At 41.9% G+C, this 27,814-nt stretch overlaps 1 protein-coding gene across 3 annotated transcripts in view; it reads left to right on the top strand.

The window, feature by feature from the left end:
* Positions 1-27,814, top strand: part of LOC142000863 (uncharacterized protein C1orf159-like) — a 60,294-nt gene that overhangs the window by 12,729 nt on the left and 19,751 nt on the right. Inside the window, exons 5-10 of one of the 3 annotated variants that reach the window (XM_074975495.1) lie at positions 882-986; positions 1,908-1,973; positions 4,469-4,603; positions 9,265-9,290; positions 9,783-9,813; positions 12,355-14,889. The exons of 1 other annotated variant lie outside the window; for it this stretch is intronic. In XM_074975495.1, coding sequence (XP_074831596.1) covers positions 882-986; positions 1,908-1,973; positions 4,469-4,603; positions 9,265-9,290; positions 9,783-9,813; positions 12,355-12,452 — 461 coding nt within the window. In that variant the 3' untranslated portion in view covers positions 12,453-14,889. Of the gene's footprint in view, positions 1-881; positions 987-1,907; positions 1,974-4,468; positions 4,604-9,264; positions 9,291-9,782; positions 9,814-12,354; positions 14,890-27,814 lie in introns of those variants that run through there. One more of the 3 variants, XR_012642339.1, reaches the window with a different exon arrangement.

Raw genomic sequence — 27,814 nt, 5'->3', positions numbered from 1 at the left:
GTCATAAGACACACAGAATGAAGCCACTACTGCTTTATTCTATTAAATAAAGTTGGTGTTGAAGACGTGCCTTAACTTTTTTTCCTGTCTTATCAAAGATAGAAACTTGTTCATTTAAACATAAAATGAGAGACAGAAGACATCACTCAAGACACAAGTTTTAATCAGTTTTCAACCCTGTGGTAGGATGGCTGATATAAAAGACCCCACTTACCTGTCATGGAATAGTTTAAACAGGACTGAGTCCTTCTAAATTGATGCAAACTGTACAATACCAAAGAAGTTTGGGCAATAGAAAAATACTGTATTATGGGCCACCTTCATATTGTTCGTTACTAGCCATCAAGTGACTGACAGGGTTGAGTCCAATATATGCTGATGCAGGAGGTCCTTTACTGGTTCTTAGCATCTTTATGCCTCTCTCTCTGTGATATCATACACAGACATGGTCTTAAATCTTGCTTTAGCAGCATGGGGACCCGGAGGGTGCAGGAAAAATATAAGCAGGGAGGTTCCTTCTTTTCTGGTAGTTTTTAAGAGATGGCATGGAGGGATTGGTACAATTTTCCTATTTTTCATAATTTAAAAAACTAAATGGTGAATGGAGCTACATGAAAATAACCTCCTAGCATGTGCTTGCTTGTAACTGATTTCTCCTTAATGTCCTTTATATGTGGGATAACACCTTGTTTCCTTGTTGCAGCAGGCACGTTAAAAATTAAAGCTCTTTTTTTTTTTTTTTTGGTGTAGTATGATAGTAAGCAAGAGACATTCCATGCAGGAAGCCTGTGTTCTCAGATGCTTGATTCTGGAGACTAGAAGGATGTTCCTGACATTTCTCATGCCATTTCCAGCTCAGTGTACATTTTGTTCTTGTGCAGGTTGTTACAGAGAGTGGAATGAGGATGGGAGTAGCAGTTGCATTAAATGCAAGAATGAAACCACTCCTGTTGTGTCAACTTACAATCTGACCGATTGTAGAAATAGTAAGTCATCTGCCATCCTCTGGTCCTGAATTTCTTATTTATTTATTTTATTTTTGCACTTGGGTCTCTTTGTACACATTCAGCTCAACCAAGACTGTCCCGTAAGAGATTCTGATGATTTCCATTCCTAATTTTTCTTCTCTGAAATCTCCATCATTCTCAGAGGCCCTACTGTACCTGAGTAGCTTTGGGTGACAAACCCTTCGAAACCCATCAGAACTTTCCTGAAGTCAACCAGCAGAGACTGCTGTAGAGCAGTGTGAGGCACAGCATCCCGTAATCTGTAATCTTTTGTCTCCTAATCTCCTTTAGACACCTTTTGTTTACACAGTAGAATATCTGATCTTTACAACCAAATGCAATGTCCAAACTATATCTTTCTGTGGCTTTTAAGAACTCTCAGTATCTGTAACATGCACAATTTAAACAAATACCAAAATGTTTAGAAAAAACAAAAACAAATTTGCATTAGACAAATAATTAACAGTGAATTTCTTGAATGATTTAATCACTATTTTCAGAAACGGGCATTTGCCGTAGGCACGTACTAAGGACTCCTTCAGACCTCAACTAGCCCTTTTATTCAGGAAGCTGGACTGCACTCTCCCATATGTAAGAGGCCCCATTTCTCATTTTTGTTCTCCATGAGCAGTCCATTCCATTTAATTAATAAATTGTTTAGCAAAATTAGCAGAAGAGCTTGAGATGCTTCCTGTAAGGGCAATGCAGTAATGAACACTTTTGCCAGAAGAGGGTGATCACACTCCTCTTCTTTATCTCTCCTGGGAAGTGGTAGAGGGGCTGTTATCGCATGAGAGAAACCAGGCATCAAATATGATATGATGGCTTATGTCACTCAAAACTTTTACTAAATCTGCTCTGAATTTAATGCTTCACAAAAATGCATTTTTCCCCATGTAGCTGGTACCAGAGGAATGAATTTTCAAACGAATATAAGTACCGTAACCCCCTTTCTACAGAATATAGGTAAGTAAATGGAATTGTCTTGTATTGGTGGGTAGCCACTCTAAAGCTTTTCCTGTTGTCACCTGTACCTGCTTGACAACATAGTGTGCAATACAATCTCAGTAAGATGTTTTCTCCCATATTTTTAAGCATAGCAGCCATTTTAGAGTGTTTAATTATTCCAGACTGTAGGAGGTTTTATTCTTTTTTTTTTTTAAAAAGCCAGATTTTGAGATAACTGCACTTCTTCTGCAGGATGGTGTTTGGTCATGACGCAGTTTGCTCAGAGAGAAACAGTTATGCCAGTTACTTGCCAGCTGATTTTTAAACCTGATGCTGCAACAAGTGTTGTGGGATCTTTTTGGTATGCCAGTTGTCAATTCTAATTAGATCTGATGCCTGATGAGTTTGACTGGCTCTTCTAGGGCTTGAAACTTTTTGTTTTCTGGAGCTGGTTGTAAACTGCACCAGTCACTTCAACTTGACTCCTTACATGTATTGTTTCACTTTTACTGCAAGCAAATATGAATTGAAAATAATTAGATTGCTGAAGTATGGACCACTACTGGAGGTAGGATCCCAGACAAGGTGACTTGGTGAACAGTATCTAGTATAACTACTTAATGTGAAAAGAACAGGAGTACTTGTGGCACCTTAGAGACTAACAAATTTATTTGAGCATAAGCTTTCATGGGCTACAGCCCACTTCATCAGATGCATAGAATGGAACATCTAGTAAGAAGATATATATACAGATACAGAGAACATGAAAAGGTGGAGTAAGAAGCTAATTAATTAAGATGAGCTATTATCAGCAGGGAAAAAAAACTTTCGTAGTGATAATCAGGATGGCCCATTTAGACAGTTGACAAGAAGGTGTGAGGATACTTAACATGGGAAAATAGATTCAATATGTGTAATGACCCAGCCAGTCCCAGTCTCTATTCAAACCCAAGTTAATGGCATCTAGTTTGCATATTAATTCAAGCTCAGCAGTTTCTCGTTGGAGTCTGTTTTTGAAGCTTTTCTGTTGCAAAATTGCCACCTTTAAGTCTGTTACTGAGTGGCCAGAGAAGTTGAAGTGTTCTCCTACCGGTTTTTGAATGTTATGATTCCTGATGTCAGATTTGTGTCCATTTATTCTTTTGCGTAGAGACTGTCCGGTTTGGCCAATGTACATGGCTGAGCGGCATTGCTGGCGCATGATGGCATATAATGTGAATGCTCTTGAAGTGAGAGGGTAAATGATATAGTCATAAACAAGATTCATGTACAGTTGGATGCTATACAAGCGCCTCTGAGACAGCTCTGCCAGTGCACGTAAATCTTGACCTGCAGCACCTCTTGCTATTGTATCCCTGTACTTCTCTGGCAGAGCCCGCCAGAGAGGCCCAGTTGTGTTATCTTATGACCTGCACAGAAGGGGAGTGGGTGCTCTTGGATGTGAGTAAGCTGAAACAGCTATTGATAGGAGCCTCATGATTCCTGGTTTCTCAATCAAGTTCTAGTTTATGATGAGTATAAAACAAGTGCTGCTTATTTCCTTTTGTACTACATGTGATGTAACAGAGGTAAATCGCCTTTGCAACCGGCCCTGTGAAACTTGTACCCACATGGTAAAGAAGAAGAGCTATCCTGCCCAGGGAAACTGAGGACTAATATATAGCTTTAAAAAAAAAAAAGGAATTGCAAGATCTAGGGAATAGCTTTGGGAACTTAAGACAACCTATGTAGTGTTATACTAAAAATTTCACTATGCCAAGTGTTTAAAATCTCATTAAACATCTTTTGTCCCTGATCCTGAATTAAACAAATTTAAAACAGAATGAAGCCAGAATTTTAACTGAGGTAAAGTCTTTGTATTCCATTTACTCTAAATACCAGAGATGTGGTGTATCTGCTGGTTCTCTGTCCTGAACAGAAGAATTTCAGCATTCCTCTGCTTCATAAAATAAATCTGTGCCACCTCATGTGATCATGACCTTAAACAAAATATGTTAAGCAAATTGAGCAAATGTTTTGGAGAAATTTTTTTGCTAGTGTCTAACTTCCCTTTGAGGCATTACAAATTGGCCATTTTGAAGGCAGAATACCGGATTTAATGACCAATGGCCTGACTCAATCCTGTATTGGGCAATTTAACTTTACTTTAAGCGTTCTTATTATTTTGGTTACTAATCCACTTTTGTTCAATGCCTGGCAACACCAGGTTTGAAAAGGATAAAGAAGGAAACACTTGGGACAAAAATCTGTGGCTATCTTCAGGAAAACATAGAATTAAAATAGTGTAGGTAGAGGCTAAAACACAGCAAAATTAGTGTTGGAGGATTTTTCCTGACAATTTTGATGAGGTTTTCTGTCATATTTTGATACACGAAAGGAATGTTCTTCTCTCATCTAAATGTAAGGAAGTTTATTCTGTATTCGCTATAGCAGTGATGGGAGAATAAATCCCTTTGCCCCTTGTATCATAAGGGTTTCTAGTAAATAATAGGCTATTTCTTCTGGTTTCACAGGAGGCCCAGAAGTGGCCGCCTCTCTCATTTTAGGGACATTCTTCATCAGTTTATTCCTGATACTGTCTGTGGCTTCATTCTTCTATCTCAAACGTGCCAATAAACTTCCAAATATGTTCTACAGAAGAAACAAAGGTAAAGTGTTTCTTAGTCATTCTCTGTTTCATCATTTATTTACAGTTTAGCTGGGAATTTGAGAGAAGGCCAAAACCTTTTCCATATGTTTTAGAGTTCCATGTTCTACATTATTTTTAATATACATATTGTAATCTGTTCTGTGCACTTCTGTACTGGGACCAGTGCAGTCCTACATATGCGTAAATGAACTGGAAAAAGAGGTAAACAGTGAAGTGGCAACATTTGCAGATGATACAAAATTACTCAAGATAGTTAAGTCCAAAGCAGATTGCGAACAGTTACAAAGGGATCTCGCAAAGCTGGGTGACTGGGCTACAAAAATGGTAGATGAAATTCAATGGTGGTAAATGCAAAGTAATGCACATTGGAAAACCTAATCCCAACTATACATACAAAATAATGGGGTCTAAATTAGCTCTCAAGAAAGAGAGCTTGGAGTCATGGTGGTTAGTTCTCTGGAAACATCCGCTCAATGTGCAATGGCCATCAAAAAAAGCTAACAATGATAGGAACCGTTAGGAAAGGGATAGATAAGACCATAAATATCATAATATCACTCTATAAATCCATGTTATGCCCATACACTGAACACTGCATGCAGTTCTGGTTGACCCTTCTCAAAAAAGATCTATTAGAAATGGAAGAAGTACAGAGAAGGGCAACAAAAATGATGAAAGGTATGGGTTCTAGATAGATTTATGTTTAGTGCGGGGGAGGAGCCGGTGGTCGTGGTACATGTAGGTACCAATGACATAGGGAAGGATAGGAGAGAGGTCCTGGAGGCCAAATTTTGGCTGCTAGGTAAGAGATTGAAGTCCAGGACCTCTACTGTAGCACTCTCTGAAATGCTTCCAGTTCCACTTGCAGGGCGAGTTAGACAGGCAGAACTGAAGGGTCTCAATGCGTGGATGAGACGATGGTGTAGGGAGGAGGGGGTTAAGATTTATTAGGAACTGGGGAAACTTTTGGGAAAGTGGGAGCCTGTACAGGAAGGATGGGCTCCACATAAACCGGAATGGAACCAGATTGCTGGCACTTAAAATTAAAAAGACCATAGAGCAGTTTTTAAACTAAGGGCTGAGGGAAAGCCGACAGTGCAGAGGAGCACATGGTTCGAACAGACACATCCCTTAGCGGGAGGATCTATTAATGGAGATTCTCTATGTCCTCGTAAGGAGGAGAGGATGGAAAATGATAAAATCAGGTAGGAGCTTATACAGGGTAAACTCATAAATTGTCCGCCCTCTATAACACTGATAGAGAGAGTTGCACAGCTGTTCTCCCCCCCGCCCCCAAGTATTAATACATACTCTGGTTTAATTAATAAGTAAAAAGTGATTTTATTAAATACAAAAAGTAGGATTTAAGTGGCTCCAAGTAGTAACAGACAGAACAAGGTGAATTACCAAGCAAAATAAAATAAAACACTCAAGTCTACGTCTAGTACAGTAATAAAAACTGAATACAGATAAAATCTCACCATTAGAGATGTTTCAATAAGTTTCTTTCACAGACTGCAAAAAGAAAAGGAGTACTTGTGGCACCTCAGAGACTAACAAATTTATTGGTTAGTCTCTAAGGTGCCACAAGTACTCCTTTTCTTTTTGCAGATACAAGCTAACACGGCTGCTACTCTGAAACCTCTCACAGACTGGGCACCTTCCTAGTCTGGGCACAATCCTTTCCCCTGGTACAGTCCTTGTTCCAGCTCAGGTGGTAGCTAGGGGATTCCTCATGATGGCCGTCTCCTTTGTTATATGGCTTTGGTACAAGGCGGGAATCCTTTGTCTCTCTGGGTGCCCCCCGCCCCACCCTCTAAATGGAAAAGCACCAGAATTAAGATGGATTTCAGTACCAGGTGATATGGTCACATTTCCTGTGAGACCCCAGGCCTTCATTGCTCCCAGCCTGACTCACAGGAAGGCCTGCCTGCGAACAGAGCAGTCAATTGTTCTGGTTGATGGGAGCCATCAAGAATCCAAACCACCATTAATGGCCCACACTTTGCATAACTACAATAGGCCCTCAAAGTTATATTTCATATTTCTAGTTTCAGATGCAAGAGTGATGCATTTATACAAACAGGATGACCACACTCAGTAGATTATAAGCTTTGTCATGATACCTTACAAGAGACCTTTTGCATGAAGCATATTTTAGTTACATTATATTCACACTCATCAGCGTACTTTTATAAAATCATACAGAGTGCATCACACCCAGTATGGTCATTCTTATGTTCATATGCCCTGAGTAAACACTTCCTCTGCATACTCTGTATGGTTTTTGTGGCAATACAGAATTTATCTATTTTCAGTTTAGTTTTTGCATGGATGCTTCTTGTGCAGCATCAGTGACTAACACCAGTTGAATTATTTGTGGTGTCAAAGGGTCCAACAATCCAGCCCTTCACACTAGATGGTACTAAATGGTCTATATCTGGGGTACACACTCATGGTCTATATCTGGGGTACACACTCATGCTATGTGGACAGGAAGCATTTTTGTAGCATTTGACAATAATATTTTTCATCCAAGGCGCTCCAAACACTTTGGAAAGTTTTATTAAGCCCCACAACACTGTTGTTTTATATGAGTTTTACAGATAGGGAAACTGATGCACAGAAGGACAAGGGATTTACCCAAGATGAGGTGGCAGCAGCAGAATTAGGAAGAGAACCAAAGATTCCTGAAAAAGAATGAGGAGGACTTGTGGCACCTTAGAGACTAACAAATGTATTTGAGCATAAGCTTTCGTGAGCTACAGCTCACTTCATCGGATGCATTCATTCCCCCCCCACCCCCCGCCCGCCCCGCTCTCCTGCTGGTAATAGCTCACCTTACCTGATCACTCTGGTTGCAGTGTGTATAGTAACACCCATTGTTTCATGTTCTCTGTGTATATAAATCTCCCCTCTGTATTGTCCACTGAATGCATCCGATGAAGTGAGCTGTAGCTCACGAAAGCTTATGCTCAAATAAATTGGTTAGTCTCTAAGGTGCCACAAGTACTCCTTTTCTTTTTGCGAATACAGACTAACACAGCTGCTACTCTGAAACCTGTCAAAAGATTCCTGGTTATTCCTCTGCTCTAAGCACTACACTTGCCTCTGTGTTTCACATGGGGTTATTTGGGATCTCCAGAAACAGAGGAATGACCTGTTTTATGACCAGAATTCTTTCATTTTATTGTGAACTCTCCCCCACCCACCTTAGTTTCTGCTTTTGTAGAACGATATTGGAAAGAAATGTAAATCTGAAATGCAGCTGTGTAACTATAATCTAATGAGTTGAATTCATCCCTGTGGTAACTCATGAAAGCCAGTAGAATTATACCAGGTATAAATTTTGTCCAATATGTAATTTTTATGGAGTCAGCTGGATTTTTCACACTCTCTCTTCAGTTGCAGAATCTCTGTAAAACAATTCTGTGTACATTATTGCACGCTAACCTTTCCTGGTCAGAGAGCAAGTGTGTAAATATAGTGTATCTAACTTCTGCACAGTAAATTTTGAAATAATATAGAAATGTATCTATATTTCTCTACTTGTCCCGACCCCTTCTCTGCCAACCCCACGTGTAATAGCTGCCATTTAAGAGATTCTACCAGTTTAACAATGAGCTACTCTTAGTCAGATCCATCCACTGATCAGCTGGATACCCCCTCACCTCCATTTAGCTTCTAACAGAGCCAATTCAAAACAAGACAGTCTCAACACAAATCAGTAAATAAGAGCAATACACAAGCAAGGAGGAACATGAGATCAAAGTGACACACGTAAACTTAATTGCATAGCACAGTTCCAGTGAATTTGGTGCCAATAATAGACACCTAGATGCCAAGCTATTTTGTGCTAAAGAAACTGTTAGTATCATGAAAACTGATGAATTGAAACCTGTTCTTACAAGTTTCTTTCAATAGGTTTAGGTACCACAGGTCTCCCTTTGGGTGTTTATAAGTGGGTCAAGAGCTATCATACTGTGACATCTAATCTGGCAGGTCACCAAACTTGTGCTGTTTAACAACATTTAGACTAGAATTTCCACTTTTTGTGCTGCTAGTTCTCTTTTGTCCTAACATGTCACAATGTTGAAACTGAGGTTTTTATCTGAGGGAGAAGAGTTAAGAGCCCACTGGAGGGAATCTCTTAGGATTTCTGCCAGGCTGAATTTCATTTTGCCTGCCTATTTGCTTTGTTGTCAGTAAAGGTTAGTATCTCCCAGTGTCTTCTGCTGCTTCTGACTCCTATATCCTTCTCTCTCCACACCATTTGCTGCCTTCACTCACTGACAGCTAGCTTCTACTGCTTTCCTTCCACGGCAGCTCCTTCAAGGCAAAGTGATGCTCCGGTGGCCTCCTCAGGGAGTAAAATAAGAACTGATTTAACCCTGTAGAAATAACTGTTTCCTGGAGAGCTTGAGAATCCTATGTCCTCAATGCACAAAAGCATCTTCTGGGCAACGTGCTCTGATTTCAAAATACTCTTGTACTGATGTCTCCTTCTAAGCAATGGAGGGAGAATTCTCCCTCGAGTGTTGGTTGGGATATTGGGCCTATCAAATTGTTCATTGTGAAGAATTTCTACAATACATAAGCAATTGAAGCAAACAGTTCCAACCTTCTAGAACAATAACGGCCTCTCTCCTTCCCCCTTAGCATCAGTTCTGCAGCCCAGTGAAACAGTAAGTAAAATCATTCCTTCTAAGGGATATAAACAAATAGTGTTAATTATTTATAGGGATACTGTCCGGTCAAATTTTTGGCCCAAATCTACAATATTGTAGAAATGAAACTGTTACAAAACCTAAACTAAAAAGAACTGTCCCTGAATTACTTTTAAAATTCCAATCAGAACCATTTAAAACCAGATATTCCCCTGCAGTTTTTATCGCCCAAACTTTGCAGCATTGTATTGGTATATGAGAAATTTGGAAGCAGAATTAACTAATAAAATAAAGCGAGTCTCACAGGTTTGTTGTCCTGAGAAAAATGCAGAAGTAAACACAGCGTTAATAATGAGAAAATAGATTTTTTACATTTTATCCTTTTAGCACAAGTGAGGACATTTTGCTTATTAAAAATAATTGTAACCTTAGTGTCCACTTCTAATTTCTGTAATATTAGAAAATGCAAAGATCTTTTATATTTTACTTGGCCCTTATTCTGTTCTGCAGGCATCAATGATACCTCCACCTACTTCTTCAGGTAAGGATCTGTTCCATGTTTGAGGGATCTTTAAACTTTATTGTAAATATTTTCACCTCCAACAACTTGCTCTGGTAGCTTTTTTTTTTTTTTCTTTCCCCTTGTTAGCTTGTAGTTACGAAATACAAAACTACCTAGGAATATCCCCAAAAATCTGAATCTCATTGTGGGAATGCCAGGAATACCCAGTAAGTAAATATATATAAACTCCAGAATTCAAACCACAAAGTCTGTTCAGGGGACAGAAGTATGACAGTGTCTGTAATATTAACATTTGTTAATCTAGTGTCATTTGAGTAATTAACATGGACAACTTCATTATCTAGTAGAAGTGCTGCTTCCTTAATGGTATCTTTGGCAGAGATAGACAGCTTAGAAATAGATGGATGAGGGTTCAGGTTTTCAGAGGTGTTCAAAAACTGAATTATTCAGGGTGGGACATGTTTTCAGGGCTGGAACATCTTGAGGATTCCTGGGTGGCTCATTTTCAGGCTCACTGGATTGAAGCATGTCACACCTCTTCTAACAAATTACACATACATGGTGTTTGGAACATGAAAATTGGGGGGGGGGGTTTGGAAAGGCTGTATTAAGCATGAAAAATTCAGGCAGTAACCTGTTCTCTGGATTGGTGCTCATCTAACCAGTCCTCTTTCGTTCTTTCTTTTTAAACGCACATTCTTTCAAGCAGTGCTGAGTGTATGATTAAATAATCCATTCTAGGGATGTCTTTATTTATTCTTAACAAACCTCTACTGAGAATTGCAGGAAAAAAGCAGACACAGAGGCCACCAAAAAAAGCAGCAATACACTAACAAATATTATTCTCAAAGCTGTAGCTATCTGTGATGCTGATGTGCAAACAAGAAAGCTTAATGAAACAGAAACAGAACAGCCCTTGTCTGAAACAGAATATTGGCTACTTCTCCATTCAAAACATGGGAGAAGGTGAAATCAATCACTCTTTGTCAAATAAAAAAGTAAGCACTCTTTCAAGTTTCAAGTATTTCTGAAAACAATGCAAAGTCAAAAACGAATTCAGTGATACGTAACATTACAAATACTACAAAACTGTATTTGCTTATTTCACATGTAGGTATCAAAGAAACTTGTACTGCCTAATAGGGTAAATCTAATTATTTAATCAGGACACTACTGAAAACTAGTGTATACTGTACAGTAGAACCTCAGAGTTACGAATACCTCGGGAATGGAGGTTGTTCGTAACTCTGAACAAAACGTTATGGTGGTTCTTTCAAAAGTTTACAACTGAACGTTGACTTAATACAGCTTCGAAACTTTACTATGCAGAAAAAAAATGCTGCTTTTAACCATCTTCATTTAAATGAAACAAGCACAGAAACAGTTTCCTTAAAGGGAAGTTTAAAAAAAAATTGACGTTATTTTTTTTAGTAGTTTAACAGTACTGTACTGTATTTGCTCTTGTTCGTTTGTTTGTTTGTTTTTTCTCTGCTGCTGCCTGATTGTGTACTTCTGGTTCCAAATGAGGTGTGTGGTTGACTGGTCTGTTTGGAACTCTGCAATTCTACTCTGTATGTCTGATCTGTGTACTCTGAAGATAATGGTGAAACTCATATCGACTTTAAAGGAAGACCAATCAAGCCTTCCAGGAACTGGATGAAATGTTGTTGTGGGAGGGGGATTTTAAACAAGCCAAACTGTTTACTTTCATTGTGTGGGTGTATGTGGATTATTTTAAAATCTAAGCTGCAAGAATTAAGATTTAAATCTTGGTTACCACAATCTTAATTTTAGGCCTTCCTGCAGGCAGCATGCTGACTCTAAGGCTATGGCTACACTACGAGGCTTTTAGCGACACGGCTGTGCCACTACAACCAAGCCACTAAAAGGCACGCAGTGTAGCTGCTGCCGACAAAAAACTCTCCAGCTCTCTCCTGCCAACAAAAAACTTCCACCCCTCACGAGCGGCAGCAGCGTTGTTGGCAGGAGAGCGTTCCTGCCGACAAAGCACTGTTCACACTGATGCTTTTCGTCAGTAAAACTTTTGTCGTTTGGGGGTGTGCGTGTGCTTTTTAACACCCCTGAACAATAAAAGTTTCGCTGACTAAGTGCCAGTGAAGACAAAGCCCTTGTCTGAATTTGTTCTGGGCTTCAGGGAGATATAATCTAATAGAACCAGGAACTCCTGAATTCTAATCTTGGCTCTGATCCTGAGACCCTGAGTGGGTGCAAGTGTCTTAGACTCTCTGCCTTGGTTCCTATAGCCATAAAACATGAATAATATGTGGCTTATCTTTGTAAGGCTGAAGATGGAAATAATAATGGAAACACTAGTATCCAATGAGCACCCAGTTCAATAAGTAATTTAAGTGTTTTCTTCAGAAGAGGTGTATTAGTGGGCTTTCTTAATCTTTAGTCATCGGTCGAATTTTCTTCTCTATATTCCAGAATAACAATAGCTACTTTTGGATCATTGGCTGATGTGTTTAGGTATGAATTAATTATGAAGACATGACTAGATAGCAGTTGCTAACTGTGTGTCTGTGCCCACCCTTTCAGTTCGAAAGCCACGCTACGTCAGACGAGAGCGGTCGTTAGTGATGTCTGCATCCACTGCTATGATCCCTTCTGCAGAAACCAGGGTCAGCAATGTTTAGCCTTCAAAACTTTCCTGAGGACTTAATAAATATGCACAGTGTTGGAGAAACTTTCCGTAGCCACTGGAATGCCAGGAAAATGTCAGGAGCAGCTGACCTAAAAGCAAACCGAGCCACTGTGTCAAATGGGTTTGTGCCAAGCATGGACAGAGGAATTGAACTAATGCAAACGTGATGACTATAGGATATATCCAGTTCTGTGAACTGCTTTGATGGGCTTGAAAAGCACTTTTCTAGCTCTGTGGTTTCATTTGTCTCCTAACAGAAGCTATGTTAAAATCTGCAAATAGTCTGCCTTTTTTGGAACACTTTCAGCTTTGGCAAGATCCATTTTCCTGCATTGTGATCAGCTGTCTGGTTGTAGAGCAGAAGCCCTCAGTGCAGCAGGCCAACACAGAGTTTTGGAGGTGGGCTTGTTTAAAGGACACATTTGTAAATGTTAACTCTAAGTGCCATGGCTTTAATGCTGCAGGAAAATACAAATGTATTTTACATGAAGTATCTCAATGCAAAAATTGATGCCTTCAGAAGCATCTTCTTCAGCTTCTCAGTCATAGAGGACCATGGTTTATAACTGTAGGTTTAGACCCACCTGTATCCAGATATTGTCATCCTAAGTGCTGCTGAAGACTGTGGTCAGTATGGGTCTGAACCAAAGCCCGTGAAGTTGATGGGAGTTTCTCCAGTGAATTTCATGGGCTTTTAGATCAGGCCCTACATGAGGATCCATTTGCTGTGGCTTTGTAGTTGATAAGCTGCTATTTCTGCCCCACTGAGACACCCAGCCTTCCCTCATTCCAGCATTTCCTGAGGGTGGCTGTTGCAGTGTAAAGGAAGGCACACTCTGTAAGCTAGGTTGAGCCACCCTGAGCACTTACATACACTGATTTCAACTGGAGTTGTCATGGGAATTCTCAAGTAAGGGTTTCCCTAACACAACACAAGTTAGGGTTTCCCCAGTCTAATCCTCCATTTGTGTGCATGAGGCCTACAGATCAGCACCTTAGCCTTTGACTTCCCCCACACATCACCTGCCTTTGTTTAAACCTCACTACCACAATGGGTTCTTTAGAGGAAATGACTCATGGTGGATTTTTGTCACTAGCCAGTGGTAGCCATCATGATTTCAAGAACACAACAATTGATCCTTATCTCTAAAAATGCTAAAGTAGCTGTTTCTGGCCAATGTGACACCAATGTGGAGAGTGTAAACCTCATGATTCAGATACCCTCTCTGCCTATGGCCAGAGGCTTGTTCAAAACTTATAGAGTTAAGGTTTGGGGTGGGGGCAGGGAGGAGCTACTAGTCTTTTTTTATTGGATATCTATTTTATGCACATTTTAATGTAGTGTAAACTGTTTGAATTTCTTTCCTGAGAATGGAACCTCTCATTTTGCAGCTTTCCTCTAGTGAGGTCAAAGACAGTGGGGCTAAAGAGGAAACTATGAAGGAGCAGGGCCTGCTAACCATACACATTGGACCACTATATGTAAAACTTTGACTCTCCTGCTATGGTTAAATCCAACCTAGTTTTAATTGCTATTTTTTCTGTCTGCTAAAACTTAACAGCCACGGTCAGTCAGGCCGTTTGAGAGGGGAAGCTTCTGTATGTAAGTACTGTATGTGTATAGTTTGTCTATCCGCAAACCAGGAGGTGGGTGTTTTGCCAGAGTTACTGTTTATGTCTGTTCTCTACATGTCAATAGGATTTACCTCTGATACAAATGACATTTTGAGGTGGTAGGAAGGCATAGGGGCTATGAACTGATGAAGTGTCAGAAACAACTTAACCTTATAGGAAAAAGAAGTAACTATGCAATGATACAGTGCAAAGATATTACATCTTTAATGGGAGGAATTTTCTGCTTATGAATCTGTCGATGAAACTGCATCCTTGCATGGCATAGTTGCTCATCAATTCTTTCCATACATAAATCATTGATGAGTCATTCTCTCCATTGCTGTGAGGGGACTGTCACTGCCCCATGTCACTGCTACATGTATGTATCTGTCTGATGAACCCTGTCTGACCCTCAAGTGCATCACTGTAACAGTTTAGTGCCAAGTATCAGATGCTTTGTCCTTCTCCCCTCACGCCCAAGACAGAGTTCAGGTTTCTCAGTGCTAACGTAACTTTGTCAAACTTTTCGAACACAGCAAATGTTATTCCCATGGGCTTTGTAGTTTGCTCAGATCACTTTAATGTTGTCTGACCCAACTGGATCCCTGGACAGAACCTCGTTAGTTTTTGTTGTTGTTGTTGTTGGTTTTTTTTTGCACTGTCATGTTAAATGCATAGTGTGGAGTTGTTGTTTTCTCCCCCATACAGCTGGCTTTATTGAACACTTGATGACTGAGTCTTGAGCTGTAAATGGTTAATTCAAGGACAAAGGACTGATATTTAATGTACTGGGGTATTTTTAAATTGTGCCAAAATAAACACCTTTCAGCTTTTTTAACTATTGTTGAGGTCATGCATGTATTTCCTTTCTAAGCACAGGAAGAAAGGGGCAAACTTAGCACAAGAAGCAAATCACTGACCCTTCTCACTTGGCATGTTGCCTCTTCCATAGCTCACGTTTCAGGAGGAAGTAAAAATGTCCATAATTCTCCTGTCCAATTATGCAATATGATAGCAGGGCAATAAGAGGGGACTGGAGCAGAATTCCTTGAGAATCTGTTTGCCTCCAGAAGCACTGAAACTTGTCCCCTTTAACTTGTTTACCATTATAAATGCTCATTTACAAGGATCTAAAGCAGGGGTAGGCAACCTATGGCACGCGGGTCAAAGGCGGCACGCGAGCTGATTTTCAGTGGCACTCACGCTGCCCGGGTCCTGGCCACCAGTCCGGGGGGCTCTTCATTCTAATTTAATTTTAAATGAAACTTCTTAAAACATTTTAAAAACCTTATTTACTTTACATACAACAATAGTTTAGTTATATATTATAGACTTATAGAAAGAGACCTTCTAAAAACGTTAAAATGTATTACTGGCACGCGAAACCTTAAATTAGAGTGAATAAATGAAGACTCGGCACACCACTTCTGAAAGGTTGCCGACCCCTGATCTAAAGCAAGGAATAAATCACCCTTTATGCCTGAATTCAGAGGTGATGGGCCAAATTTTCTACTGGCAATAACTCCACTGAAGTTAGTGTAGTTATGATAGCTGAGAATTTGGTCTGAAGTAAATGGTTGTTTAAATTTCATGTCACTGAGTTGACATAAGGTTGTGTGGATCTTGCACTAAAGAGACAGATGAAGGTAGCAAGAAAAAAATCTAACACAATGAGGCTGGAAGGTAAAGTAGACCCTTCCATACATGAAAGCGATGTAGTGTAACACTTGTAAATCTGAACAATAAGTTCTCTTTAGCTACAATCAAATTCTTACAGACCTCTAATCCCTTCATAGTAAAGCGTTTCTTTCTGAAAGGAGTTTGATGGGATGTTCTTTACTGTAAACAGGAGGGTGTGTTTTGTTTTCCTCAAATTTACTTTGCAAATATTCAGAGTAACAGTGAGAGATGAGCCAATGGAAAGTATGGTGCACAATCAGACAGCCGAACTACAGATGGTTAAATAAATACAAAGGTAAGAGTTGAGCAGCTATCCTATACATGGGAAACATGCTATTTTCAGCAAAGTATGTGTAGGCGCAGGGACAAGCCAAAAGCTTTTGTACCTACTATGTAGGCACTGGGAAAATTCCAAAAAAGTGTTGTCAAAGCAAGGATGAGAATGCAATGTATGAAAAGATTCAGGCAATGAAAATGATCCCCTGGGAGCGGAAACTCGAAAGATGTTTTGTCAGTTAACTGGACTCTGAGCCAAAGCACATGCCAAAACAGAACAACCTTCTTGAAGATGAAGTGGTCAGTGCCCGAGCTGTTAGCCACTTGATTGAATTCATTAGATGGAACAGGAAGTGAACTGCGGAGAGTAAGCGCTAAGTAAGTGTACAACAACAGAGAACAGACTGAGGCAGCGTATAGGGCATACCTGAGAGGGGCTGTCTCTTTTCTAAGATATTCATGCCACCAGCTGAAGGTGAGTGTGCACTGTATTGAGGAGAGTATGATGGACAATCACTTTTTGGACAATAAGTGTAAAATCTGATACCCAATTATATACTCTTTCCAAAATGCTGGTGCTGGCATCCTGCTGCTTTGGACTGAGTAACTGACGCAGAAATGACATTCCCCTCAGCTAGACAAGTATAGCAGCAATTCTTCACTGTATGGCTAGTGTCTGTAAATTTGTATGGGCAGCTAACTATATGGTTAGGACTCCTCCACTTCTTGGCCCTGCCATAAATGACTTGGATTAGAGCCCAAAGTGAGCCTGGACCTAGATTTCTGGAATCTACCTGTCCTGAGATTGCCTCTTGAGCCTTTCTTGCACTCATTCCTCCCAGGGAAAGTTTCCCCAGGGAGTATCTCTGGGAAGTGTATACAGCATCTTAAGGGAATTCTACAACTTCCTTATGATAAACTCAGGGACAGGAGGAAGTCATCCTGAAAAAGAAATCAATAGTGTGAGAGAGGTGGTGTGGGTGTGTGGAGGGGAAAAAAAGACAGTGTTTCTTTGTAGGCAAATGGCTTAGCTAAGGCTTATCACTCGCGAGGGAATGGGATGGGGAAGACACCAAGCCAATGCAGAATGGCCCAAACCCCTCCATCCCATTTAAGCCCCATGTAAGGCTGTGTAGGGAGTTTTAAGCAGCTGAGTGACCAGGTGAGAGTGCCATCTAATGCAAACCCCCAGAGAGGTACACCATTTGTGCTGCAACAAAACAGTCTCCACAATGATACAATGTCCATTGGCTTCAGTAGGAGTTGTACCTGCTCAGACCAGAGGATGATTTCGTCCTGTGTTAGCACTGCCATGGGTAGAAGTGTGTTTTAAGGAACATGCCTAGAGGCTCCATTTTGTGTTGAATTTTGCTTGCATTCCTCTTGCCACAGGACACTCTGAGGTCTATTAGCATGTATAAAAGCTACTTTGCATCTTTGTCATTTATTTTTAATGCTCCCTGGGAAAGAAGAAATGAAATGGTGTAAACTTGATCATTTTACAATCCGTGCCTTGCCATATTTTTTATTGTTAACTGATTGGATGCAACAGCATTCAGATAAATCCCAATCTCTGAAAAAGCCTGAATTACAGAAATGCAATTATGTATCTTTAACCAAAGCATGTAGAGAGAACTGTTTTTAAACAATAGTTTTCAATATGATATAATGCAACTCTCTAAACTATTTGCTACAAAGGATTAGGATTTCACCATCATCCTGGCTTTATTTTTTGGTAATAGAACTAATGTAGGAGGGATTAGGCTGTAGACCTGTCAGTTTCATTGTATAATGAGCAATGTTTATAAATAGATCTTTGGCTTTGTTGCAACCTCTCTTCCCTATACCATCATACTCATCAAATTAAAATGTTCCCCTCTGTTTCACAACCTTAGTTCGTGTAAAACTGTAATCCTTTGGATTTACTTCCTAAAGGGCTATAGCTGATCCAGAACACTGCACTACAATCTGCCAGCTCTTCAAATTCCTGTGACCTCATAGCTCACGATCCTGGTGACATCAGTGTCTATAAAGTTTTCATTTCAATCACTTCCCCTTCTTCCCCTCTAAAATATACCACTACTTCACTGTCCTTTCATGGCCATGGCTCTGTTTCTAACATTAATGCTACTCTGCACCAGAACCAATCACACCCCTGGCCACCACATACATTGTGTTTCTTGGGCATCAGAGCACTACATACCTCAGAAATAGACTGGAGAGGACAAGAGGTGAAAGCTTTATTTGTATGTGCTCCACACTAACAGGCATTCCCAGCCTTATGATGTGAAATACTAACCTTCTACTGGGGGGAACTGTTGATTCCAGCCAGTTATATTTTCCTAAGCACTTTGTGACCCATTTAAATGATACTCAAATTATTTTAGTCAGTGCCTTAAAGTGATGCAAAAATGTGTCTAGTAGTAGACATACCAACACCACCAAAGTTTGCGGATAAGTGTACAAAGAAAGGAATTCTTGTTCGATGGGTGTTTTACGTGTTATATAATGAGCTACCAACATGTAAAATATTAGGAAATGAGCTGTAATTAGTAAAGCCCAGATCACTAGTTGGCTGAAGGCAGCTAATGAGAAACAGAGCCTTGCTTAGCATCGGCGGCTGATTCAAATCCAGTGCAAATCATTAATGATCACAAATTGTTGCCGTGCAATGACTTTGGCCTGTGTGAAATGAGTTTGAGTCAGTTCCCTAATGAGTAAGTGTCCATGTCACAACCCACTATCAGAACCGGTACTAACTGGCCAGGTTGGCAGTCATGACAGAGGCCCAAGAATGAATGAGCACCCAGAGAGAACTTTCCTCCAATCACTAAAGGTCAGAGTTGAGAAACTGGCCGAGCAACTTCTGTTCTGCCTGACACTGAGTAGGTCAATTCAGGGACTGACTTTCTTCTCTCATGCTGGTGTAAATCAGGAATAACAGAATGGAAACCAGTGAAGCTACGCCAGTGTAATAATAGGAGAGGACGTTCTGGCCTTCAAGCTCCAGAGCTGTCAGCAGCCCCTTCCATAACCACTAAAGTTGCAAGGACTTTTTAAAACAAACCCATAATCCATTATTAGATCAACTTGTGCCTTTAGATTTGTACATTTTGCATGGCAGGAGGTCTATTTGTTCAGCACTTTTTTATGCCTTGTAAAACTGCAATGCTTTATAAATAAAGTGCCCCAAACCAGTATAGCAACTGGGTGTGTGCGTGTGTGTATGTGGTTTTGTTTTGTTTTAAAGTAAGCCAGGATCCATTTGCAGCGAGAGCAGACTGAAACCTGAAACATAACTCATAGTCAGGTGACCAGCACGGCACAAGAAGGCACAGATGTGGATTGCCAATTGCATCGCTGGCTGATGAAATAATGCATCTAAACACGTAGTAGCTTCGGTACTGTGTGTATTCATCAGAAGCTAATTGCAATCCAAAGACTTTACATACTAGTTTTAACCAATTATTTTTGCATCTGTGCTCTGACCTGAGAGCTGATGTAATATTAAAAATGCTATACCAGATGAGAATTATACAAGGGCAACATGATTTAATGACTCAGCACCATAAAAGATACGGTTTGGTTATTTATCATCTCTTGGAATCCCCATGCTGAAAATGATAAAGAGGGACGGGGGAGGGTGAATAGAAAGTAATACAGGTTCTGAAGTTTTTACAAAACATTGGTAAAATCAACCCTAGAGTTTTAAATAATGAGTTCTCGCTAGCCAGATGGTCTTCTGGCACACAGGCAAATCCAAAATGAAACTCAAGCTGACCTGTACAATGGAGTTTACTTGGGGTGTGTCCACTGGCCAAAAAAAAAGAAAAGAAAAAAATCTCGAGGAAAAGTACTCAATGGCATTCAGTTACAACATCCCAGTTAGATCTGTTCTCCCCACTAGTCGGGCTGGTGTCCAGGTATTGTACCCATTCTGAGCAGCAATTAGGCTCAGTATAAAGACAGGTTTCAGAATAACAGCCGTGTTAGTCTGTATTCGCAAAAAGAAAAGGAGTACTTGTGGCACCTTGGAGACTAACCAATTTATTTGAGCATAAGCTTTCGTGAGCTACAGACTAACACTTCGATGAAGTGAGCTGTAGCTCACGAAAGCTTATGCTCAAATAAATTGGTTAGTCTCTAAGGTGCCACAAGTACTCCTGCTCAGTATAAAGTATCTTGTGTGTTTTCTGTAGTTCCATTCCCAATATTAGGGGGAAAGAGGGAGACAGTGTTGTGGAGGAAGGGAAGAGGAGGTACTGAGAGGGAGAAGAGAAAAGGACAAAAGAGATAGGGACGCTAAAGGACAAAGAGAAAAGAGATGATTTCTTCTACTTTTTTCCCCTCTTCTCTCTTTCCGTCTTTTTATTTTCATGGCCAAAAGAAGAAAAAAGCCCGCGCACTCTTCCTCCTGCCCTGTCCATTTTGAGACATGTTGGCGAGCACGTGGTTACTAATAAATAATTGATGGCACTGTAGGATGAATTTTATGTTACTCGAAGGGGTCAAGGAGGGACTCAATGGCAGATCGTTTGTAAAAAGGCTGATGGAGCGCGTTCCTCACCTAGAGGAGGGTAGGTAGAACGGCTGCATGTGAAAGAACTGAAACGCTGGAAGAGAGGCAGGAAGCAAACAATGTGAGCCAACTATACCGGAGGTTTAAGCTAGGGCCCGGTCCTCCACACAGCTCAAATTCCATCTTTGTGTCCTTTATTTACTCGAACTCTGTCCAGCACACAGACAACGAGAGGCTGAATAATATACTGCAGATAAGCTGCTAATGCATCTCTCGCTACTAAACGCTACCCCAGCCTAAATCCTCCCAGTTCTTCCTTGTTGAACTCTTGTCCAGGAAAGTTTCCTGGTTGTGATACTTCCAGCAAGAACAGGGCTAGCCCATAAAGGACTCTAAGCATTCAGGAAGGTTGCCCCATTCATTTTATTGCCCCGTTATTCTACTATCTGTAATATTTAGTATCAGTTGCTTCCTCCTGCCTGTCTTGAAGGAAGGTCACGTGCTTGGCAGTAGTGTTTATTTCTTGGGGGCCGGTAAGAGCTTGTTTTGACACACTCTACTATCTCCTTTCCCCTTCCTTTTCTGATACACCATGTAGTTTCCGTAATTGTCTTATCTGGCTGAACAGTCATAATAAAGCGTTATGTGAAGTCAAGTTCAAAGTGTCTACTATATCATCCTGTATACTATTCCATTTTAAGGATACCAGTAAAGAGCCGATTGATGTCAGAAATGCCAATAAACTTCGCTTTCGCTGTATGGATTTCTTCCTTGTAACTGGTTTATAAGTGGGAGCAAACTGTTTTTATTATATAAACAGACATCACCAGCACTCCTCCTCCCCACTTTACAGACCTGAAATGTGAGGTTATTTTATAACAAACACCAGAGAAGAAACACTAGCTGATATACACCAGGCACGTATTACCAGAGCACAGGTGGAAGGGCTGTTTCAGTGTTTATGGTGAGCTATTGTAAGCAATATTTATGCTATACAGTCCTGATGACTTGAAAATAAGCTGCATTTGGCTCTTCTGCATATGGATGAACTGGCTGTATTTACATTTGATTTTGGTCTGGACACAAATCCATGTCCAGGAACGCACTTAAACGCTCTCCTGAATTGGGGCCTATAATGCTTTGGGCCAGATCCTCAGCCTAGCTCCACTGTCTTCACAGAGAATTCTCTGTGATTCTACACGTTTACAGAGCCATCCATCCTGCTCTCAAGATCTCTTATGTGGCAGGCATCTCAGTGGAGCAAATTCCTCCTCTTTCTCCTCAGGCAGAATCACACCACAGCTGCTGCTTTCAGAGCTATGGGGCAGGATTTGCCTTTGTCTCTGTGATGGAGATAAGAGTGTACAATTGTTTGTGAAAGCAATCCCCAAAGAGACTGAATTACTACTGTGGCTGTCTGACAAGTTCACTTTGAAGTGTGGTTACAGCTGTGATGCAGTTCTCTATTTATTCTCTCCCTGTGACTCCAGATCAAATTAACCTAGTTTACAAGTCAGAAGATGAGATTTCAACTTATTACCCCATACCCTGGCTCGGTCGGGCCACCCAACTATGGCTGAGGGCACCTGGGTAACGAAGACTCTGCAATTGCCTTTTAGCTGACAATTTGAACGCAGCAGCCCAGAATCACTGTCCCACCATGATACTGGCTCTGCTGAGCCTACAGAGCAGACAACAGCTTGGTTTTGTCAGCCAAATGAAATGACACAAATGCCCTGGAGCAGATTTGTTGAGCAAGAAGCTGTCATTTATCTCTAGCTGCCCATGGATGATGTTTGGTGGCTTTTTTTATTTTATTTTGGAAAGCTCTTTGTAAACCAGTCATGGAATGACTGAAGTGCAAGATGGGAGACATTTGGGGAACTGAAATCCCCTGTCCCCATACGACACTGTTCCCGACACAAAGGTGCTTTAGCCAGAATTACAAAGACACAGCTTCCCTTTGAAAGCAGACCACTCCTGTTTTACTGTAGCATCTGTTGACCCAAAGGAGCTCAGTGCCCAGTGGCAGCATTGCTGAACCAGCGTACCCAAGCGCAAGTGAGCTGCATTCTCATCTGGCTGGCAGGTTGAGCCTGTGGTATCCTAATTCAGTTAGTTCTAATCAACCAAACCCCTCATCGCGAGCAATGGAGAGAAGTTTTCTTGCGGGTAGGAAGCAGAGGATAGTGTGATTCAGGGAGAACGGGTACAGCCTGCAATTGTGGCAGTGAGAATGGCTGACAAAATTGCAAGAAAGTTAAATATTACTGAACCTCATGCGCATCAGATGATACTGCTTATTGCCTACACCTTATCTAAAGAACCAGCCAGAGAAGGAGAGCTACGGGATTCTATCACAGCTATCTAGCATGACTGTTATTGCTCGCACCATAAAGGCAAACAACTTGCTTGGTATAAGGGTGTGACACTGGATAGTAGGTAAGAGATTAATCTTTATATCCTGTCCCCAGTCATATGACCTCTGTCACATGGCAGTGGTCATTGTCCATTGGCCAATGTCATCCAGTATTTTGTTTTCTCGCTCATACTGCTCAATACGTTTTGGGACATCATCCACATTCAGATGCCTTTTCAGCTTGGTATTAGTTGTAGCTGAAGCTCCTGAGGTTTTTGATGTCATGGGTCTGTCTTTCCCCTCCAGATCAGCGCTTTGGAAAAACCAGGAATGCAGCTATATTTTATACTGAGCTTGTGCGTGCTTAGCTAGGACTTGAAGAGTTTACTGTGGCTACCCGGGTTGTGTAGAGATGATCACTCAGGCTCTGGTTATTCACTCTAAGGCTGGGATTGTCAAAAGAGCCTAAAGGAATTAGGAACCCAAGTTATTTGATTTATGGAGCTTCCAGCACCTTGGCAGATAGAAGGGCTTCGGGCTCCACCCACAGCTTAGTTCTCAAGGTTTGATAGGCTCCTCCTAGTCAGAGCTGGGCTCCGCTTCCCAGAACCACAACTCTTAGTGAGTGGATGGGGGATGATTGACAGCTCAGTTCAGGAGATGTCCAGGACTGGACAAGCAAGGCTGAGGAAGACGTAGTGGCAGCTCTGCGAATAGAAAATGTACAAAGCACTAATTTAGGTCTCACACAAATGGTTGCTAGGCCATTATCTCACATGGACATGGGCTCTGCCAACCATGAAGAATCTCACACGGGGCCAGTGTTGCAAAAGCACAGAAAGAACAGTGGAAATATTTGTTGGCCAAAACCAGGGGACAGAAGGATTTCAACAGATAGAGAAATAAGGTTTAGAATGACTTTTCCTTAGTTCTCTATGATAATCCTTAGCTCTTCTATAGCACTTTTCACCTTTAGATCTCCAAGTGCTTTATGAAGAACGTTACAACCCCTGAGTGACAGTCAGTATCGTTACCACGTCTGTGCACAATCAATCTGAAATGTATTCACGCAGTGGCCGGTCTTCCACCCCATACCCACAGTGTCTCCTGCAGCACCCAGACGATAAGATGCCTAATGCCAAAGCCTGTAGGCTAGAGTCAGGCAAAACACCCCATGAGCCATACCTGCAGCCTCAGCTCAGTCTCGTCACTATCGCAGACAGCTAGCGACGGCTGTGCTAAGACGACATGATGCAGAAACCCAGTGTGCTGAATATGGCATAGACTTGCCTAAACCCATGAAGTCGCAGTACTCTATACCTCTGTCAGTCTGTAGCCTGCCACATAGCAAATCCCGCATTGTGGGGCTCTGGTCAGTGCTTCTGAAAACAAACAGCGTGCTGTTGTGACCTGGATACCTACACCCATGGGCGTGCTGGCTAAGGTTCCTCCCCGCCCCATATCTACACCCCGTTTTAAGAAGGGGCATTCAAATAAAGGGTCTGGCTCTAGTATGAGTCCATGTGACCCCCCATACGGATAGAAAATATTTGGTATAACCTGTGCAGCCAAAGAGCCTGATCCAAAGCCCATCGAAGTCAATGGAGCATCAACTTCTGATTGGGTTTTTGGATCAGCCCCTAAGAGACATGATATTTGCTCAATATCCCTATAAGTGGCCCTGAGATCCTGAAGGCCTCTTGGTGGACTGGCCTCCTTCTCATGGAACATTAACCTGTAGTATTTTTGCTTTTTTATTTTAATGAGTCACGTTTCTTTTCTCCTAGTTGTTTTTCTCTTGTAATAAGATTGCGGGAGGGGGGGAGCTTGTCCGTATTGTCTGTATCTGTGTCCCGCTGCCCTCTGCTGCATGGAACTGGAACTGTTCAGCTCCGTGTCATAGGCCATGTTCTGCAGGATGAGCTTCTCCGGTGGTTTGGGCTTTTAGAACAGAAGGGCAATCATACAGTATCATGTAGCCACAGTGTGCAGTGTAGGGAAAAGGGTAAAGCTCTGGGTGGCAGACTGTGGTTTTGTTGCACTATCTGTGCGGTGCTCTGGTGTCTAGATGTGTTTTTAACCACTTGATCTAAAGCCCGTTGACATCAAGGGACGCGCTTTCATTGTCTTCAGAGGACTGTGGATCCAACCCTAAGCTTATCTGTGTAGGCACTTATATTGAATGTGCAAATTGATGTCCCATTGGTAGCAAGGCACTTGCTGAAAAAAGAAAAGGTGGGGCGGGGGAGTAAATAAAAGGATATCCCCTGAGGGTTTGAAACACAGTTTATTGCAATTGCGCTTCCAGCCTGTGGTGCATGCAGGTGGGGTTGCAAATGTCAGACTGCTCTGAGGTAGTGTTGGGGACAGTCTCACGACACGATCATGCTTCCTCCAAATAATGCAGCTCATCTCCCTAGTAGGGCATTTTGGCTGAATTAGTTCTTGGCTTTAAAGCTGTTGCCAATTGCCATTATAGGTGAGAGCCTGGAGTCAAGTGTGATTTGCACAAAGGCTCCAGGCTCATTTCTAATCCCAGGCAGACACATGCTGCTGTTTTGAAAACCCATCCAAACCCTGTTTACCTAGAATAACTACATTGACGGGCACCACCAACACAGCCACATCCAGCATCTGATGAAGTGGGTTCCAGCCCACGAAAGTTTATGCCCAAACAAATTTGTTAGTCTCTAAGGTGCCACAAGGTGCCACTCTTCGTTGTTTTCATATTGACTCTGGAAGGGTTTCCAGGCTGTCTCCACCGTTCCTCTATTGCCTTAAAGATGTAGGCTTGGGAAGATGGTCTCATTCTAGTGAAAACTTTGGATCCAGGTCTAGTGTCTGGATTTCCACTTTGGGGCTCATCTCCTTAAGAAAACTGTGGGCTATAGCTAATAATGATTTTGCGGCTGGTGTGAGTGTAGGTTTGACCCATTAAAACTGACAACAAACCTCTGTGCTTAAATGACTATATTCAGCGGCGGAGCTGACAGGACTGGAGCATGGACAAAGGAATTGAGAGGGAAGTACTTTCCCTTGCAAAATATACAACTATATAGTATAGATAAGCCATTTTCCTCCACGCTGCATTGAAATGGGGGTGGGCAGAGAAGGAATATACCTCATTCTAGCCAGGTGGGAGCCTGGCTAATTAAGCACCTCACTTTCATCTAAGGGACTGACTGATGGCAGCGGTGAGGCTAGGATATTAAAGACAAAGATAAAAGCGCTCCGTAATTAAAAAGCTCTTGGCTGCCTTGTGTGGGCGTCCTGGATTTGGCCTCTAGCCAATTTTGATGCAGGTGGCAGGCTCTGGGTTACTCTGGTGTTCCTCCAACAGGCCCGGGATCTACGTCATGGCCTCCTGCACCTGGAGAATTCAGGTGCAGCGCTGCACTGGGGGTTCTGCCGGTCTCGGAACTAGGCCTTTATGCACTAGAGAAATCTACAGCCTGCATCTACCCACTGTTGCGACTCGAGGGCTGGGAATGGGTTCGTGGTGTCTTTTAGCTCTAGGTCACCAGTTCAAATCTGACCTAGACAGCACTGCTCTACGCTGTAGCTAGTGAGACTGTAAGTCTCCATGGCCTGCCAATCATTCCGGCACCGTTCAGCAGTGCTAACTGAGCAGCCGTAGTTAATTATTATTCATCAATTTCCGAGGCGAACAGCACGCATCGTAACTAAGTGATTGTGTGACAGATTAAGGCAAGCGCTGAACTGGTCTCAGTATTTGACAACCTCCTACAGCAGTGGAAAATTAGCCTTTTGTTTCCTCCTCCTTTTTTATTACACAAAATCAAACAAGGAAATTAAATACCTCACCACCACTGTTGGAATAGTATTTGCAACTACAAGCCACGGAAATCAAAGTCCGGGTTGATGCTCCAGCCTTACAAATGCACTGTTGGGGCTTTAAGGCAAGAGAGAGATTGCAAAGGGGTTTTTCCTTTGATATTACCTGGAAGATGAGCGAAAACTCTGTTGTCATTATAACCTTCCTGGATCATTTATTAATCAGCATTGGTGGGGGCAGGGGCAAGCTACGGGGAGGGGGACAATGTTCCCTCTAATTTTTGACAGGCCCTGTGTGCGAAAAATTTCTTCTGTGCAAATTTTTGACAGGCTATGTGCTCAAAAACTTTCTTCCGTGCACATTGTTGTCCTTCTGTGCAAATTTTTGACAGGCTGTGTGCAAAAACTTTCTTCCGTGCACATTGTTGTCCTTCTGTGCAAATTTCTGAGGGCACGGTGTTTCGCCCTGTGCGCGGGGTTTCGGATCTGTGGGTTCACACACACAGCTTAGCGGGACCAGTGGCTGGGGCAACAGTTATGAGGAAATGTCAAGAAAAATGACACTTGGTTTCTGAGTAGCAGCTGGGTTAGTCTGTATCCGCAAAAAGAACAGGAGGACTTGTGGCACCTTAGAGACTAACACATTTATTTGAGCATAAGCTTTTGTGAGCTAAAATCCACTTCATTGGATGCATTTATTTTTACTGGAAAACAATGGCTGAGTGATGTTATCCTCCAAGCCATGTATGCGACTGAGGGGCCTGATAAAGACTGAATTGTATCTTGGTATGAACATCCTGAATGTATCACTGAGGCCTAGTTGGTGCCATACCCCCATCCCAGCTCAGGGCTGCGTCTAAGTGCACCCCGCCCCCCACTCCGGGAGAAAGCAAGTGCATGGCCTTCAGTCCTGTGTGCATAGACCAGCAGTCCCCAAACTTTTGACGGTCGACTCCCCCCGCATCTGCAGGCTCCATTGTGGGGGTGGGGGAGGGAATGCTGGATGGGCTAAGGAGGCTGCGGCTGGGGCTGCAGCTGTGAGTGGGTCTGGGTCTGGGAGCAGGGCTGTGGCCTGGGGCTAGGGATGCCAACTTTCTAATTGCAGAAAACC

Source organism: Natator depressus, chromosome 18 (genome assembly GCF_965152275.1).
Source record: "Natator depressus isolate rNatDep1 chromosome 18, rNatDep2.hap1, whole genome shotgun sequence".
Taxonomy (NCBI): Eukaryota; Metazoa; Chordata; order Testudines; family Cheloniidae; genus Natator; species Natator depressus.
Note: the sequence above shows the minus strand (reverse complement) of the source record. Positions and strands in the feature narration are given on the sequence as shown.